The 18389-nt window shown below is 41.4% G+C and overlaps 1 protein-coding gene across 1 annotated transcript in view; it reads left to right on the top strand.

Annotated features, from left to right (window-relative positions):
- ESYT2 (extended synaptotagmin 2) overlaps nucleotides 1-18389 on the top strand; it is a 151011-nt gene that overhangs the window by 62889 nt on the left and 69733 nt on the right. Inside the window, exons 5-7 of the mRNA XM_019528575.1 lie at nucleotides 4327-4403; nucleotides 6844-6916; nucleotides 8211-8300. Of these exons, the coding sequence (XP_019384120.1) occupies nucleotides 4327-4403; nucleotides 6844-6916; nucleotides 8211-8300 (240 nt within the window). The remainder of the gene's footprint in view (nucleotides 1-4326; nucleotides 4404-6843; nucleotides 6917-8210; nucleotides 8301-18389) is intronic.

Below are 18389 nucleotides of genomic sequence, written 5' to 3'. Positions count from 1 at the left end.
GAGAAGCATCTATGGATGCACGCCAGCATTTTGGTCGCTTTACTAGCCGCAGCATCGCACTGGAGGTTCATGTTCATCTTGTGGTCAATGTTGACCCCCAAGTCTTTTTCTTCTGTAGTGCTAACTTCTGTAGTGTGATATGGAGGTGTATGCGTGGATGGGTAAGGTGTTGGGGGTGTGTGGAGGGGAGGTGGCTGTGAGGGTGTGTGCGGGGGCTGTGGGTGAGCTTGGGGTTGTTTGCTGTGTGGGGTATGTGCATGTAGCAGTGAATAGGGATCCCCCCAGAGGTGTGTAGAGGAGTGTGTATGGGGCTAGTGGGCGGTGAGGGTATGGGTGGGTGTCATCTTTGTAGGGTGTGTGATTGTGTGTGCGGGAGGGTGTGGTTCTTGGGTTTGTGGAGGAAGGTTTTTGGGTATAGTGGGATGTGCATGGGAGTTCCCCTACTCACATGTGCATGCCCTCCCTGAGGTGGTTAGCACCCACTCCCACCCCGCAACAGCCCAGAGCCCACATGCCCTGCTGGCATTTGCCACTGCCAGCAGTGTGCAACCCCAGCACACCCCACACCCGCTCTGGACTCATCCCAGTAGGAGCGGATCAGTGGAAAACTGACCCACACAACCCTGACCTGGCCTGCCCCGTGCCTGCTCCGCACTGCCCACCCGTGGTACGTCCTGCCACCCTGTGGGCATGCAGCAGGGCTGGGGCAGCTCTCCAGTGGGACTGCCTTTCTAAGCAGCCCAGGTGGTGACAGCTGCTTCTGGCTGCCACCGGCCCCAGCCCTGCGGTACCAGTGGGGATTCGCGCTGCACAACCCCACCTCACGCCTGCTCTGGATTCACCAGCCCAGGCTCAGCAGCAGCGGCGCAGGACAGAAACTGTTGCTGAGTGCGGGGGGAAAAGCGGCCCTTCCCCCTCACCACCGCCAGGCTGTTCCTGCTACAGCTGCCCAGAGCTTGCACCATGCTGGGCTGCCCTATGTCTGCTCTGCACTGTCACCACTGCTGTGCTGGGCAACACAGAGGCAGTGGTGATGGCGGTGTAGATGCAGGGCAGCATGGTGCAGTGCAGGCTCTGGGTGGCTGCAGCAGGAGCAGCTTAGCAGTGGCAAGGAGGAGCCACTTCCCCTCCCTCACCAAGTTTTTGTCCTGCACTGCTGCTGCTGAGCCTGTGCGGGTGAGTCCAGAGCAGGCGCAGGGTGTGTGGGGTTGGGGCTTGCAGCATAGGTTCCCACCAGTACCATGGGCCTGGGGCCAGTGGCGGCAGTAGCTGGAATGAGTTGCTGCTGCCTGGGCTGCCTAGAAAGGTAGTCCCACTGTGGATACGCCTCAGCCCTACTGAATGCCCAGGAGACAGCGGGATGCACCACAGCTGGGCTAGGCAGGACCTGCTGCAGGCTGGACAAAGACCCACCATGGGCCAAATGCAGCCCGTGGCCCATATTTTCCCCACCTCTGTGTTATTGCTTTCTTTTTATAATAGACTTTGGCAGTGTTTATGACATTTAATATTAGTGCTGATCGTTAATATCATGGCATTTTGGCTAGGTATGGATGATGTGTTATCTTTATATTAGTATGAATTAAAAATGTTACTACTAATAACTTACAGTGGTGGCTCAGGTGGATGGTTGCTAATATAATGGAGCTAATGTAAAGTATAACCAAAGAAAAGTTTGTGAAGTATTTGTAAGAAATTGTGCTATAAATGCATTCTGAGTATGTACAAATGGCTCTTATGATGTTCTTCCACCTTATTTTTCCTTTCTTATGAATTTCCATTGAGTTTTGTAAACTTATACAATGGCTGCATTTTGCCTGATTTGAACATTAATCATGTTTGTCAAAGAAAGGCCCGTGTAGGAAAAGCTTAGAGGAGGGTAACAATGTGGAGACAAATCTATATAGTATAGTAACATCCTTCCAATCTATAATTTTACAGAGAACATTCTTGTTTTAGTGTATTAATTGATTTTAAAGACAGGCTCATGATTCACAAATGGTTCACAAATTGACTAGAATGCTTCCTCAGTCCATCAGCTGGGGCTTTCCCTGGCCAGAATGATTTTTTGGTTCATCAAAAGTGCATGCTATGACCAGGGCATGCTGTGTTCCAGCAGTCTCTATCTGTAGAATACATCATTAGAGATTGCTCCAGCCAAATTTAACTTAGAATAGCTCTGAAATTTCTCTGAAGCACAAGAAATGTCAGATTGACCATTTGTAGTCTTGGAAATTGGGGGAAGGTACAGATTAGAGCACCTAGTGCTTCTGTTCAAGCCAGAGTTGGCTGCTCCCAGGTGCAGCATCTACATGTGTACCCAGGAAAGCAGCAGTTTGAGCCAGGGCTGGCAGCAGGCTCAGGAGGTCAGCCCCAGGCTCCGGGTGGCAGTGTTGGGCATTGGAGGGCTGGCTGGGGCACAAGAGTGCTAAAGTGTTGGGCTCTGTAGCAGGCAGCCCCACACTTTAGTACCCTCATGCTCCAGCCAGCCTATCACTGTCCACACATGTGTTTCATCGCACTTAATTATTCTTCCATAAGATAGTACTGCCATCAACAGTACTAACTTATGGCAGAGTTAGTTAATGTACTGTGCCCTAACACTGGTGTACATGTAGATAGTGACGCTTTATGCTATTTAGTCAACTCCATAGTAAAGCACACATGTAGATGCACCCAGTATTTACCAGTCTCATTTTTTTCTTGTTGTATTGACATGTGCACATTTGTTTTTTCTAAAATAAAGCTTTTTATAAACATTGTCCGATCAGGACACAATAGAAAGCTATCCCAAATGATGGGAATATTTACACTGATTTCAGTTGGCTTCAGGTCAGACTTAGTGCATGTATTCACTTATAAGAGCTGTACATCAGCAAAATGTTTTCCTAGAGAAATTATATCAAAATTGATCTTTGTCCTCTCTCCTAAAACTGCTTGTTATTCAAGAGTTGTAAGAGACCTTTCAAGTTGAAAGATGCAGCACATACTTCTTTGTGTAATCAATGCCAGCATATCCTTTCACTATAGACCCATAGCATTTACTTATATTGGCCCAGGGTGTAGTACCTTGAAATCCTGCTTTTCCATCAAAAAAATTAAAGTATCATATATGATTGCTAGTGATACATATTCATTAACTTTTATTTGAAACTAAAATGGAAATCTTGGTTACTGAGCAAGTTTTAGAATTACCGTTTACGCTGTGAACCACAAGGCAAGGTTGTGAGAACCTTACCTTCACTCATGAAAACAGTCATTGCCATGATGCTGTAAATGCCCTATATAGAAAATCAGTCATATTCTGATCTTAATTGTTCAGACTGGGTCTAGATTAGATCAGTGACTTTTTGGTGATGTACTTCTGTGCCCTACAATAGGAGTTTAGAATGTGAATCTTAGTTTGTCAGTTCTGAGGATAGGAAGAAATGAAACTTTGCCAAGCTGTGTGGACAAAAAGAATTTCTTGAGGTTTCTCCATCACATTTCCCACAAATTAGCTAATATATGGGTGGTTGTGTTACAAGTGGATAACACTTCCATAAACGTCTGTTGAAAGCTGATGTAGTAACAAGTCTGATATATGAAGAGAGATGGGATGCTTCTGCTGGGAAGGATTATAAGTGTTGTCAATTCAGATAGAAATGTTAGAGCAGGGTTTTCAACCTTTTTTAGTAAGTGTACCCCCAGTAGCCAGATGCGGCACTGGGGGTGGGGGGACACGGCCAGTTGCAGAGCAGCAGCCGCATGGGGTGGTGCGAAGTGGTAGCAGCTGCCACATGTGAGGATCGCTTCCACACCGTGACTGGCTAGTTGGGCGCACCTGTGTGGCCTGCAGAGGGGCACCACTGCCCTCACCGCCATTCCCCCACCCCAGCCTGTTCCTGGGAGGCTGAGGTGTGGGGTGGTGGTGCTCCATCCCTGCTTGCCTGTGTGTACTCCTTAGGGCCCTCCCAAGTACCCCCAGGGATACTAGAGGATGAATGTCTTGAGATATAAAATATGTGGGTAAAGCCTGAAATCTAGTGCTGAAACCTTTTTCCTGGCAAGGTTCCACCGTAATTGTCAAACCATAATAAAGCAGCGTTTCTTTAAAGCTGAGCATGTGACAGGTTAATTCCTACCCCTTTTGATATTCACACTTAATAAATTACTGTTTTAAATTGCATTTTTCCAGTAATGCTTTGAATAACACCAATAGTAAATATTTAAGTGACTTCTGCTGCAAATGTTTAAATGCTGAATTCTTATGTTAAAGATAACATCGCTTGATACATTTGGGAAGAAGGGCTTTTTAATATAGCAATCCTATTCTTATTGTTTCAGCCAATTAGAATAAATGGTGTAAAAGTGTACACTGAAAATGTGGATAAAAGGCAGATTGTTTTGGATCTTCAGATCAGGTAAATCATTAATGTACCAGAGCGTACACATCCTTTATAAAAACATTTTAGAGTGTACAAATTTGTCATTTGATTCTGTGCTCATGTTGTTTGGTTTTGGAGTTGTAGTTTTAGGAGTCTATTTCTTTAAGCAAATGTAATCACTTTTAATATGCTTGTTGATAGAGAAGGAAGTGTACATTAAGTAGTTTTTTCCTAAACAAGGAAGTTTGCAGGCTTACTTTTTGAATACATCATTTTAAAATGATTATTGTGAAGGAGCACCACGTAATTATTGGAGGTTATACTTTAGGCATAAAGTCTTGCTTAGTCTGGGCTAAGACTTTAATATGACAGTCTTACTCTTTCTATACTACTCCATTCATATAGGTTAGTTTTAAAGTAAAGCAAAAAAAAGTTACTGGAATCTTTCATGCTAAAGCCTTTAGATTTTTTTCCAAGAAGCATTTCAACCTGCTTGCAGGAGGGATCTGAAGTGCCCTTCAGTTCTTTGACTCCTTGCACCAAGCAGAAAGGAAGGAGGCAAGATTGAAAAGAACTAACTGGGCCATGCCCCCTTTCCACACATTCACCCTACGAAGGGGTGGAAGCCAGAAGGGCAGCACGCACCAATAGCCACATTTCCGGTGTAGTGGAGCTTGGCCATCTCTAAGCTCTGCAGTTGGCTTTAGCCATCCCACATGAAACCCAGGCAATGTGAGGTGGAATTTCTGAGAAGCCTTTCCTCGAATCACAAAACAAATGTGGTTTGTTTTTTTTTGTTTTTTTTGAGAGACCAGAAGAGGTTTGCTTGAGTGAGAAGGGACAGGTAAGTCCAGCCTCTTTGAGAACAGGGAGGCAGCTAGTCACTGACAATATTTTTGGAACTCTTCAAGCTGGATTTCCATGCTGTGAAACGGAAGAACTTCTGTGGGGAACAAATAATGCAATCAGTGGCTTTCCTCACTTGCCTTTACAGAATGCAACATGGTGGGTAGTTATACAAATAGACCAAGATATAGATGTATGCTGATTTATTTAGGGGTGTGTGCATGTCCCTGTCTGTCCCACAAAGCAGGAAAAGGGACTGAAATTCTTCCTCCCAAGGAAAAGATCCATCACACAATCAGAGTAAAATATATTTAACAAAAAAGTGATTGGCTTTTTCAGGCAAAAATGGTACTGAGCCTTGTAAAACTACACTTAAGAGTTCTAAAGCCATTCTAGACTAGTCTTATTTTCTATATCCTTTCTAATGTACCGAGAAAGATTATTCTAAAAGGGGACAAGGTTTTTTTTTTGCATTCCAGATAATCTTTAGATGTGTTACCTTCAATTGTTCTCAGTCCGGGAGTCTTTGCTGATCCTTTCCCATCCCCTTTTTCCCAGCACCTCACATGATCTCAGTCCTTTTTCTACTAACCTTCTACCTTCCATTTATTCCTAGCCTCAGTCCCCTTAGCCAGCAAGTGCCAGATTCTTTTCAGTCAGGAACTTCCAGACCTTTCTGTCAGTAGTCTACACTTATGAGTTTTTGATTCTGCCTTCTTCCTCCTCTTGACCTTTTTGCATGTAAATTAAACAGGTTCCTTTTCTGCCCTAGTTTGGCCCAGTAAAATTCCTTCAGAGCAGAAAATTCCAGCTCTTAGTTCATGTGGCCATGCCTAGTATTGTGAGCTGTAGTGAGAGGTGAAGTCCTACTCAGCCCTGTGCTGGAACATGCTCTGTGCAGATGGAATCTTTAGGGAATTAAGTTATTAAAGTCTAGTGAGTCAAAGCCGAGTATGTGCAACACAAGTTTTCAGTTTTGTAACTTAGCCAAATTTGGGTGGATTTCCACAAGAATAACAAAAGACACCTCTCTGATGCAGAATCCACCGTTGCTAAATCTCAGTTCCTGGTCCAAAGCATGGGGATTCCATAGTTGCTTAAAAAAATTAATTGCCAGAATATATGTGTGTGCGTGTGTATGCACGCGTAGACACACCTCCACAGAAATACTAAATCATTGTTTATTGAAATTTTCTAAAACAATTAGGGTTGAGGCTGAAACCTGGCTTTTAAAATTATAGCCCAAAGTTTGCAAGGATGTGAGAAAGGGAAAGCAGGTTTTTATAATAGAAAGGGTCATGTGGCCTTAATCACAGACAGTGTTACTACATCTGTGTATAAAATAATCCAAAGCACCTCAATGCGAAGCAGTCTGGAACCCATACCATGAACTACAAGACCCATTACTAGAGGCACTAAAATGAAATGTCTAATAAGGTTGAATTAGTGTTTTAAGATTAAGGATTTACTTCTGTACAGGTTGTGATTACTTTTGAAAAGTACAACTGTTTTATACAGAATGTTTAACTTCAGTATGATAAAAAAATGCTGGAGGTAGCAGTAAAGTGTGTTGCAATTTTGGAGTTTAAAAAAAGGAAAATTTAAATGTCACTATTTTTCTGTTTTTTAGTTTTGTTGGCAATTGTGAAATTGATTTGGTGATCAAGAGATACTTCTGCAGAGCTGGTGTGAAAAGCATACAGGTAAAGTTCAATCTTTCTTTGTTTTAACTGTTTTACAAGATATCTCATACTTTGTGATGTACTTTAGCTGTTGCTGAAAAACAAAATTTCAGTAAGTCTGTTGTTTTCATTGCTTGCAAATTATTTAGTGATTACCAGGGATCCTGGTTTTCTCTGATTAAAAAACCCCCACTTTTCAGTTTTTAAAAAGTAACCCAAAATCCACATTTTTCCATGATCAAAATGAAATACCACTGCGGGGCGGTGTACATATTAGTGGCATTTCATTAAAAACATGGAAAAATGTGTTTTCCCATTTTGGGTTACTTTTTTTAACCCGAAAATTGAGGATTTTTTTTTTTTATCAGAGAGAACTAGGATCCCCAGTGATTACTATTTGTTGAATAATAGCAAAATAATTGAAATAGGAGTTATCCTCTCAAATGTGAAAAATAAATGTTTTTTTCATATACAGAATCACCTTTGTCTGAGATGCACACATGCACATATATAGCACAGTTTGCCAAATACAAATCCATACAAATCCATACATTCTGTTTCCTTAGTTAAGGTCATTAAGTGTAAAAATAATATTCATGTAAGCATCTCAGATGTCCTTCCTGCAAGGCATTTCAGTCATGGAAGTTTATATTATTGATGTAGAGAATCATTTATTTTAAAAGCATTCTTTTCCACTTGTCCTTCCTGTTTAGTAAGAAAATGCTTTACAGCAGGCCACTGCTGCCTGGCTAAGCCTGTGATGTGGGGAGAGCTGTCCCAGCTGCAGGGCGCTCCCTCTCAGCCGTGTGGAGATCAGGATCAATGCCGATCTCTGCAGGGTAGGGAGAGTTGTCCCCACTCTAGGGGCAGCTGTCTCCCAGCTATGTGCAACCAGTCCAGATCTCCACATATAGATGCACCCACTCAGATGGAGATAAAATAATTAGATAATTCACCTAAAAAAATCCACTGTATTCCATAATAGTCTGTGATTTATAGTAAAATATTTTTCCTTATTTATTTATTTATTTATTTACATTCCAGTTACATCCAGGGAACTATGATATTCACAGCGTGTAAATCAAAGTATATCAACACTGTGTAATTTAACACGGTTTAGGCTGAATTTTACCATACATAGGAAACTTTCATGAGGGGAACCTAGACAGTACTTGCTCCTTTAGTTAGTCTTGGATGACATAGCCATTGCACTGCCTAAATTTCACCTGTAAGGAAGGACTTTCAAAAACATCAGTGCATATTTACTATTGGATACACTTGATAATTCACTTAACACCATTAATTTTTTTTCCAGATTCATGGCACAATGAGGGTTATCCTGGAACCATTGATTGGGGACATGCCCTTAATTGGAGCACTGTCTATTTTCTTCCTTAGGAAGCCCGTAAGTATGAATCAATATTCTGCTTCTTGAATACTGCATTAACAAGAAGAATAAGAGAGTGAATAAGTTTGTTTGATTTTTTTTTTTCTTAGGGAAGAGAAAATAAATCATGATGATACTGGATGAATATTTAGAATGCTTACATTATGTTATCTTGTCTTAGGATAGACTCATACTTTCCAAATAATACCCTAGCAAAAGTTATAGTATCCTTAGAGGCTAAACATTGTTTAAAAGCTTTGGAATGAATATGCAATAGTAAAATTATTCTGGGATCTTAGAACAAAGACACTCGCATAAAACTATTTCCAGTTTTGTCTGTATTTTTATCTCTTCTTAAAAGTATCTATTTTCTGTATTCAAATTTAGATTATTGGTACTGTAATACCTTAGAAATCTAGCCCTTATTTAGGCAGTTATGTCCATTTGAGTCATCTCAGTATTGCATCACAAAAACAACTATGGAAATGGACATTTCTTTTGACTTCAGTGAGCCCAAATCAACTCATTCTGCATTACAGCATAAAAGGATGTGTAGGTAGCAGGAACCTATATTTACAGAAGCAAGAATGTGTACTTGGGTAATTCAGGGTTTTCCTATTTCTGGAAACCAGAAATTCCTTACAAAATGAATGTCATAAAAAAAGAAATCTTCCAAGAAACTTCAAAATTGTACTCTTGGATTTGGAATGAGGTACAAGCTATGGAAAAAGGTTAAACTTAGAGACTGGGAAGACAAGCAAGTTACAGGTAAACCAGGGTGAGCACTTAACAGTTCATCTGCAACTCTGCAGTTGCTGTCCACGTGCACATTCTTTCCTGAAATAAAGATAAGATGTCTTACTCCCCCATTTTGTTAAGGGGTAAGCTTCTACACATTTAGCACAGGAAAAAGAGTATACACGTGGGCAAAAGAGAGCCAGTATGATGGAAATTCACGTCCTAGCTTTCCTCGTGGTAACATGATACAGCTATACTCTTCTATTTTTCCTTCGGAATAATTAATCCAAGGCTTGAGACAGGCTTAGTGGTCCCACCAATTTCTTTGAGCTGACACGTCATATGACATCTGTCCTTATTATCACCTGTCACAAAGCCATATCTTTATTATATGAACATTTTACTTCCTTTTCTACTTGTCATCTGATTTGAACAGGTTGTAGATTCATGTTTTATACCATCAAAAAGCTAGGACCCAAGCCTTGGGGCCATACAATTCTTAGATTCCTCAACTACTGACTTTAAATTATGGCTTGTCAATTGACAGATCATAGACTAAGTGCTTCATACTAATAGCTTTCACTCCAAATATAGTATATGGTAGTTATTCACAGTAAACCTTGGTTTAGGTATAACACAAGGGATTCTGGATTAAAGATAATAAACGTAATTTTCAATATGTGAAAAATATTATTTCCATCTGTCTGTTGTACATATTTACTTTACAGTATTCTTGCTGAATTAACTTTCATTTGGGATCTGAGACACAGCTGCACAACTGTCATTGTAAGAGACTAAGATAAATATGAATTCTTGTGTAAAACCTTCAAAATCTAGCTAGTGGTTTGAGAGTTGTCTTCAAAACTTAGGGAAGGTGCTTTAGGACCTGATCTTTCAGTTTCCTTTTAGTCTTCTAGATGTGCCTTGATGATATCAAATATTGTTTTCATCCTAGATACAATCATGGGATGCCTATACACAGGCACGGAGGCTGCTCCAGTGCTCTGTAATTGCAGCATGTTGGAGCAGACTTGATTAAGTGTGGTAATTACCTCACTCCAGCCAGCCTCCATGTCTTGTGTATTAGCATCCCCATGCTTCAAAATGGTGTTGGGGCACTTCAACTAAAGCTCATCAAACAAGCTTTAGTTCAAGCACCCCCACTACCATTTTGAAGCATGGGGATGCTGCTGCACAAGATGTTGTGGCCCTTTAATTAGAGTGGCTCTTAGAGCCACTCTAATTAAAGCACCTCCCCCCACCATCCCCAAAATATGTGTAAAGTGCCCATTAGTCTTAATCTGTCAAAAATTACCTAAAACAAATGATTGTCAAAGAGCCTGTTTACTAATCTTCAGGTCTGAATGGTATAAAGCTGCCAGAAAATGAAGTGTGAGCATTTCTCAGGATTTTTCCTATTTGTGCTTATGCTTTTTGACTGAGAACATGTTTGAGAGACGTACTGGAATCATTTGGTCCTGTTAAACTTCGCAGGACTTGCATTCTTTTCCGTAAATTGTAACAAGCACTCTAGAACAAAGTCTGACTTGTGGTCTCTGAAAAACATGGCTGTATTTATAACTTGTTCTAAAACTGTTGCTTTTAGAACTTCTTCAGTTAACTGTTCCCGCTTTTTCCTTTACAGCCTGCTCTAAATTGGCATCTTCATTTTTTATATTTTAATGAACACTTACTAGCTTTCAGGGCAGAGTTTTGCCAATTGGCTAATATGTGTATGTTTTTAGTCTAGGAAAAGTCTTGGAGTAACTAATATATCTTAATCAGGAAAAGATGGTTTCTTTGAGGAGCCTTGCAGCTCATAAAGCTTTGACTTTGTTGTGTAGATTGTTCTATCCATTTTGGAGAAACATTTGTGCCTAGTCTAACCCAAGAAACACATGTAAGATTTGTAAGGCAATATTTTCTGGATACATTGGTGAACATTTCCAGGTAAAGGGTGGAGTCATATCATGCTGCTATATGGTAGTGCTTGATGACTGTGGAATATAAAGTAATAATTTTGTGTTTGGGAGTAGTTTAATTCCTTGTTGTTGGAAACCAAAGGGAAAAAAAACCCCTGTATTTTGGTTCTTCTTGGCAAGGTGGTGAATTATGATGAAAATCCCTAAAAGGATCAGACCCTTGAAACTGAGGTAGTGATAATGATTCATCCTAACTGAATATGGATTGTCCAAAAGAAGCAGTCTGCTAATTTGGCAAGGCAGACCACTGCCTATTAAAGTGGATGTTTTCTTACAACAGGATTTCTTATCCATTGAATATTCTTAATTGTTTGTGTGTATAACTTCTGTAGGAAATGTAGAATCAGGTGTACTACTACAGCAGCAAAGTTCTATAACACAATCCTATCCACTGCCTAGAAGTTGATGTATTTCTTTAGTATTTTTGTTAGGAGAGAGGAACAGGAGGAATTAGCTGGCAACTAGCAGAGGATTTTGTTCTCATATTTTCCAGTCTGAAGTAACTGGCAACAGTTCCACTTGCTCTGTAGCATCTGTTTGCTGGCCTTGATGACTATATAAGGCAACTCTTGTCTAAATTAATAATTCTGAACATTCTTATCTAGTGAGTGTGCTAGGGCCTTCTATCTTTCTTAAGCAATGTTTGTGTGGTTTTTGTATTGCAAGAGCCCTCTGTCTGGACTTTCTAATAAAACCTTTTAAAGACTAGGTTTTTGGGGAAAGGCTTTTCTACTTATTTTATATATTTTCATATGCAATTTCAAAAGAGTGAAAATATTCTGAAGCTGGCTTTCCTTTTTAAAGTTCAACTATAATTTCATACTAAAAATATAAAAGGCAGAATTTTCTAGTAGTCCAGAAATGTGGGTTAAAGCTTGTAAATTTTTGTATGACTAACTATAACTATGTCCTGAACTTGAGTTAACTTTATATTACATCTTTCTCTTGAAAGTTAAACTGACTTCTGCTGGCATCTTTTACCTCTGTTAAACTTGGACATAAAATATCACATAATGAACAGGTTAATCTGATTTGATTTTTTTATTAAAATATCTGCTTTTAGTACTTCTGTGTGTTGGTGGCTCTCAAAATTTCCTAGTGACATGTTGCTTAATGTTGAAATCCCTGTCCCAATATCACATCTTTCTGAAGCAACTAGAATTCCAAGTTACAGTTCTAAAAACCTGAAAATGTGTTATAGAAAGGGTTTTAAAAAACACCTTTATTTTAAAGAAAAAACTAGGCAGCTTCTGGGAAATTTTATAACTGTGTTTTCCCTTATGTGTTTCTACTAAATCAAGTGTTGCCATCTCTCTGCTTATTTTGTCATTTGTTTCAGTCCTTCTGTTTGCTATCTCTCCATTTTGGTTATGTACAAATTTGACTATAAAGTAATACAATCACCTGCATCCATGACACTTAGTCTCTTAGGCATTTCAGGACTTCTTAAAATTTTTACCCATGATTTGAATATGCTTCAGAAAAGACACTCTGCTCTTATGCAACTTGGAGAGAGAAAGATTAAAAGTTTCTGCTTCTGGAAACTCCCCACTAAAGCAAATGAATTACAACAGCAAGTTACATTATTCCTTGAAGACCCAGATATTCTGCATACTTATTAAAGCCAATTATTATTAAATCAATGATTAATGCTTATTAAATCGATTATTTGGATGGAGGAGTGAAGAGCTCACTGGCCAGGTTCACGGATGACACCAAGTTATGGGGCAGTGTGGTCACGTCAGAAGATAGGTCGCAGATACAGGTGGACCTGGACAGTCTCGAGAGTTGGGCAGACCAGAACCAGATGAAGTTTAATACTTGCAAGTGTAAGGTGCTTCATCTGAGGGCAAACAACCCTCAACATACATACAGGCTTGGTGGTGACAGCTTGACTTGCACCATGGCTGAAAGGGACCTAGGGGTAGTGATTGACCATCGTATGAATATGATCCATCAATGCGAGGCAGTGGTCAGCAAGGCAAACAACACGCTGGCATGCATCAACCAATGCATCTTGTATAAAGCTAAGAAAGTATTACTCCCGCTGTACTCAACACTGGTGAGACTGCAGTTGGAGTACTGCATCCAGTTCTGGGCGCTGCATTTCGGTAAGGATGTGGAAAAACTTGAGAGGGTCCAGAAAAGAACCACTCGTATGATCAGGGACTTGCAAGGCAAACCATATGAAGAAAGGCTAGGGACCTGGGCCTCTTTAGCGTAAAGAGAAGGTTGAGAGGGGACTTGATAGTGGCTTACTACTATATCAGGGGAGTGCATCAGGAGCTCAGTGAACAACTGTTCACTAGGAGACTGCCAGGGAAGACTAAAACCAATGGATACAAACTCCAGGCTTCAGGCTTAATACCAAGAAACACTTCACAGTCAGGGTGTCTGGACTGTGGAATAAACTCCCTCCGGAGGTGGTACATTCACCTACCCTGGAGGTTTTCAAGAGGAGACTAGATGGTCACCTCACTGTGGTCACTTGACCCCAGTTGTCTGCCTGCCTAGAGCAGGGTGTCTGGATCCGATGATCTGCAAAGTCCTTTCCAGCCCCTAACAATCTATGAATCAAAGCTCAGTGGAATAGCTCCACAACCAGAGAATCACTTCTGCTTAGAGAGAGTCTCATTGATCTGAAAAGTCAAATAAATGAAGAAGCTTTTGTAATACTGTGTGCAGATGGTTACTCTTGACTATTGCTCTATGTCTATGAGGGTTCTTCCCAGGTGGAGAAAACAAAGTTAACTTATCTCTGTTCTTCTATTCAGGTCTTTATGGTACCTCCTTCTCAGTCGTTCTTGCTGGTCTGCTCTGCTGAAGCTTCAGGTTACCTGAAAGCTACTTTGTCTTGGCTTCTTCCCTGTCAGCTTTCTCATTAGAGCTGACTCCCTGAAGAACCTTCCTTGCAGCCTCCTGGATGCTCTCAGCCATTCCCTCTCTCACTCTGTTGGATTCAGGAACTTCCGGTTCTGGTTGTTCCCCCTTTGTCTGCTCTGAGTCCCTCCCTGTCGCAGAGCTCACATTCCTTCCTCCTCCTCTCGGAAACACCTGGAGAACAAGGATCCCTGTGTGGCTCTGTGTAGCTTCAGCAATGGGACAGCTGCTTTCAAGCACCCTTCCAACCCTGGTCTCTTACTCTCTGCCACCACTGTCTCTTCTCTTCCCTTACACTCCCCACTATAAGATTTGAGAATTTGTTACCATTCTGACCTTGCTCCTGATGTGGGGTCTGCTTCCAATCCTGTCATGATTGTGCCTAGAAGTAATTCGTTAAGTTCTATGTAGCCTAAAAACAGCTGTCATAGATCTAGGAGAACCTCTGCCTTGCAAATTAAATAAAGTAGGTGTCATTTTGTTGTTACTAGTAAACAGTTATAACTGGCAATGGTCACTGCTAATTTTTCTGTGTACTGCAGCTATTGAAATTTTTGCCCCTGTGAAGTGTTGCCTTTCTATAAATGTGTTCTTCTTACAAACCCTCCGGCTGGTGCATATTAACTCCAAGTATGGATATTATAACTTCATAGTGGATATTGATTGAATTGGGAAGTCACAAGAACAGGAGCCCTAAAGCAGCCTTTCTGAGGGAACATTTTATTGCTACAAGAAACCAAACATTTAGAAAGTGTTATAATGTATATTGTACATTTAGTATTTCAGCCAAGGAAGTGCCTCTTTCACTGTGGCAGAATGGGCAAAAATAAATCATGTATTTATAGACCAAACTTAAGTGTGTTGGGACTTGCTGGGCCAGTGATTCTCAACTGGGGTGCTGTGACATACTTGGCTGCTGTGAGATCATTTTAAGGGTGCTGCAGGTTGTAAGGAGGTAAGTACATACTCCTTACTACTCAGCCTTCATGTGAGGAGGTAAGCACCTTCTCCTCCCTCTCTGCTTGGTTCCTGTACAAAGAGGCAAGTTACTGCTCCTACCCTTCTTTACAAAGAGGCAAGTTAAGTTACTGCTCCTACCATTCTTGTCCTGGCCCCTGTGCAGGGAGGCAAGTACCGTAATAAATACGTTAGTTTATGAAATGGGTTGCCACTCAATTCCCAATAGCTATGAAGGGGTGCCTAGAGTCTAAAAAGGTTGAGAACTACTGCTCTCAGCTCTGATGTTTTCTGAGGGATGAGCTCCATTAATTTAATAGCATCCATAATCACAGAACAGAAGTCTAGGAAAAGAGCCTAAGATCTAGTGAGTCAACTTAATTTATCTAGCTTATAAATCAAAGCCAAAGTTTTTTAAAAATTTGCACATTATGTCAGATTCCCTTCTTCATATTTAGGCAGCTGTAAAAGCATCCACTCTTTAAAAATGCTGAGCATTTCTGCAATGCTGATAATTTTTAGGTCCTAATCATTGAATTGTTATGTTGCATCTAATGTATCTGCAGATCTAGTTTCAGAAACAGGGTACTGGCTTCTCCAGATGGATGTGTGAAAGGAACTCTTTAATAGCTGGATGTCAGAAGAGTATCTCTCAAAGAAAAGTTCACTTACACCTGACATAAGAAGCTTTAGATCTCTTCCAAAACATTTTATATTGAAGCAATGGTTGTATTTGTTACCTTGTGAATAGCTTGTCTATCTGTCTGACTAAATCTGAAGAAAAAGTGCCTTCTTCAGATCAGGGTCACCCCAGTCTGGAGAAGGCCTGGGGACAGCTGTTCCCATCTTTGTCATAGAGTGAAGGGGAGGAGTAGCCACCCCCTGCTTCCTGCCTGTTCTCCAGAACATAATTTGTCCCCACCCCTACCATCTACCCCCGACAGCCTACCCCCTACTGACTGTGCCCCAGTGCTCCCCCCAGCTGCCCCCCACCACTCTGCCACTGTCTGTCCCCTACCACCTGCTCCCCTACTGACTGTCCCCACTGCTGCCCCCGCACCCCAACTGTCCCCTGTGATAGCAAGTGTTAGCCTTTAAAAATGTGGGAGATGTGCTCTAACTATTTGTATTGTCAAAGACTTGATGAGTAACAGCACAGTCGCTTAACCTCTCTTGCCTTGAAGTTTTTATTTTTTTTCAAATTATAACCATTCATTCTAAATTGTGTTCTTCATCTGGGCTTGCAAGAAACTTTTTACTCATTTCATAGAATCATTGAAAAGTAGGGCTGGAAGGGACCTCCAGAGATCAGCTAGTCCAACTGCCTGCCTGAGGCAGGATCACCCTTATCCAAACCATTCTATACAAATCCGTTGTCTAGCCTCTTAGGAAAAACTATGCAGTCTGCCCTGACAGAGCCACAAGACATAACACCCTAGCCTGCCACAGGTAAAGCAAAGGGACCATGGGAGCCAAAATCCTTCTGCTACAAAGGCTGTAGCAATCTAACTATGGGGTAAAATTCCTTCCTGACTCCAAAGACGCTATTAGTCTGACACTGAGCAGAGGGGCAAATCCCCTAGCCAGGAATTTCCAGGATTAAGTCTTAGAAGGAGCACACCCCAGTCCATATCCTTAGTCTTGTCTGCAGCCAACACATAATGGTTTTGAGGAAGGTGCCCTGACACCTGAAGTAGCAAAAAAAGAAAAAATTCCTTCTGGCCCCATGTGGCAATGAGCAAAGCCCAGAAGTATGGGAAATACCCATAGTAAATACTATGGACATAGCTACACCTGGCCAATGCTTATCCAACTTCTTCCTGAACACCTTCAACAATGGAGATTCCACAGCTTCCCTAGACAAGCTATTGTACTGCTTCACTGTTCTAAAAGCAAAGAAGTTTTTGATAGCCTCATTACATTTTCTTTTAAGTTGGTATAAATTTTACAAGATCATATACCTATCGTGTGTCCCATGAACATTCAGAAAAGAATATTGATATTTTCCATCATCTGTGATGAGTTTTCTAAATATATACATTGCACTATACACTATCATATTTTTGTTTTCATGTAATTATAGGTGTAAAATTATAACTAATTCTATGTTAATTCAAAATAACTCCAGAAGGAGGGCATGGGTCTTTATAAGCTTTTGTGGTACTCAGAAAATAAAAACGTTAGTGGTTAGCTTGAAAGTTAAACTTGGCTACAAGAATCCACAACAGCATCTTTGTTTAGTCTAACGTAAGAGCTGAAGGTAAGACCAAATCCTTCTTGAATATTTTACTTTGTTATCACAAATACTAGCATTCCATATATAAATATGCCCTAAGCAATCTAGTCAGTTCTGCTCTCCAAGGTGGATGGAGCCTTTCCAATCCGGTTGTTAATTCTGCATTCCCTTGCTAAAAGTCTTCATGATGCAATTCGGCTTTTGATCCCTTGGCATCTCCGTATCATAAATACCTCCTTACAGACTCGTTATCTGGCAATGTGTCACGACCAAGGGAAGGCATTGTCCCTCGTAGAGCAAGAACTGGGAGAAAGGAAACAGGAGTCTTATTCTCAACTCTGCCACTTTTTCTTTCTATTGGAAAATGAGACTGACATAACCTAGTCTTTGTAAAGTACTTTCAGATTGTCAGTCAAAGAAGTGCTCAACAGACCAACCTGATTGCCTTTTATGACCATGTAACTAAATCCTTGGATGATGGTGTCACCATGGACATAGTCTTTCTAGACTTTAAGAAGGCCTTTGACACTGCCTCTCACCCCATCCTCATGAATAAATTAGGTGACTGTGGCATTGATGCCTGCATAGTTGGATGGGTAAAAAATTGGCTGATGGAGCACACCCAGAGAGTAGTGGTGGATGGGTCATACTCATCCTGTTGAGATGTGAGCAGTGGGGTACCCCAGGGCTTGGTCCTCAGGCCTGCACTGTTTAACATCTTCATCAGCGACTTGGACAAGTGGGTGGAAAGCATGCTGTCCAAGTTTGCTGGTGACACTTAAGATGTGGGGTGAGGTGGACACACTTGAAGGGAGAGAGCGGCTGCAAATAGATTTAGACAGACCGCAAAAGTGGACGACGAGAATAGGATGGGGTTCAGCGTAGACAAATGCGGGGTGCTGCATCTTGGGAGAAGGAATCCACAGCATACATACAGGCTGAGGAGTTTCCCTCTTGAAAGCACAGCGGCGGAAAAGGATCTTGGAGTCATTATTGACTCCAAGATGAACAAGAGCCACCAATGCCAGACCACAGCCAGCAAGACCAGTCATACTTTGTCATGCATCCAAAGGTGCATCTCAAGCTGGTCCAGAGAGGTAACACTCCCCCTGTATGCAACTTTGGTCAGACCGCAATTGGAGTACTGTATCCAGTACTGAGCGCTGCACTTCAAGAGGGATGTGGCCAGCCTGGAGAGGGTTCAGAGGAGGGCCACCTGCTTGGTGAGAGGGCAGCAGGACAGGCCCTATGAGGAGAGACTGAGGGACCTGAACCTGTTCAGCCTCAGCAAGAAGGGCTGAGGGGACCTGGTGG

The sequence above is a fragment of the Crocodylus porosus genome, unplaced genomic scaffold (assembly GCF_001723895.1).
Source record: "Crocodylus porosus isolate Cpor-Errol unplaced genomic scaffold, CroPor_comp1, whole genome shotgun sequence".
In the NCBI taxonomy this organism is placed as follows: domain Eukaryota; kingdom Metazoa; phylum Chordata; order Crocodylia; family Crocodylidae; genus Crocodylus; species Crocodylus porosus.
Note: the sequence above shows the minus strand (reverse complement) of the source record. Positions and strands in the feature narration are given on the sequence as shown.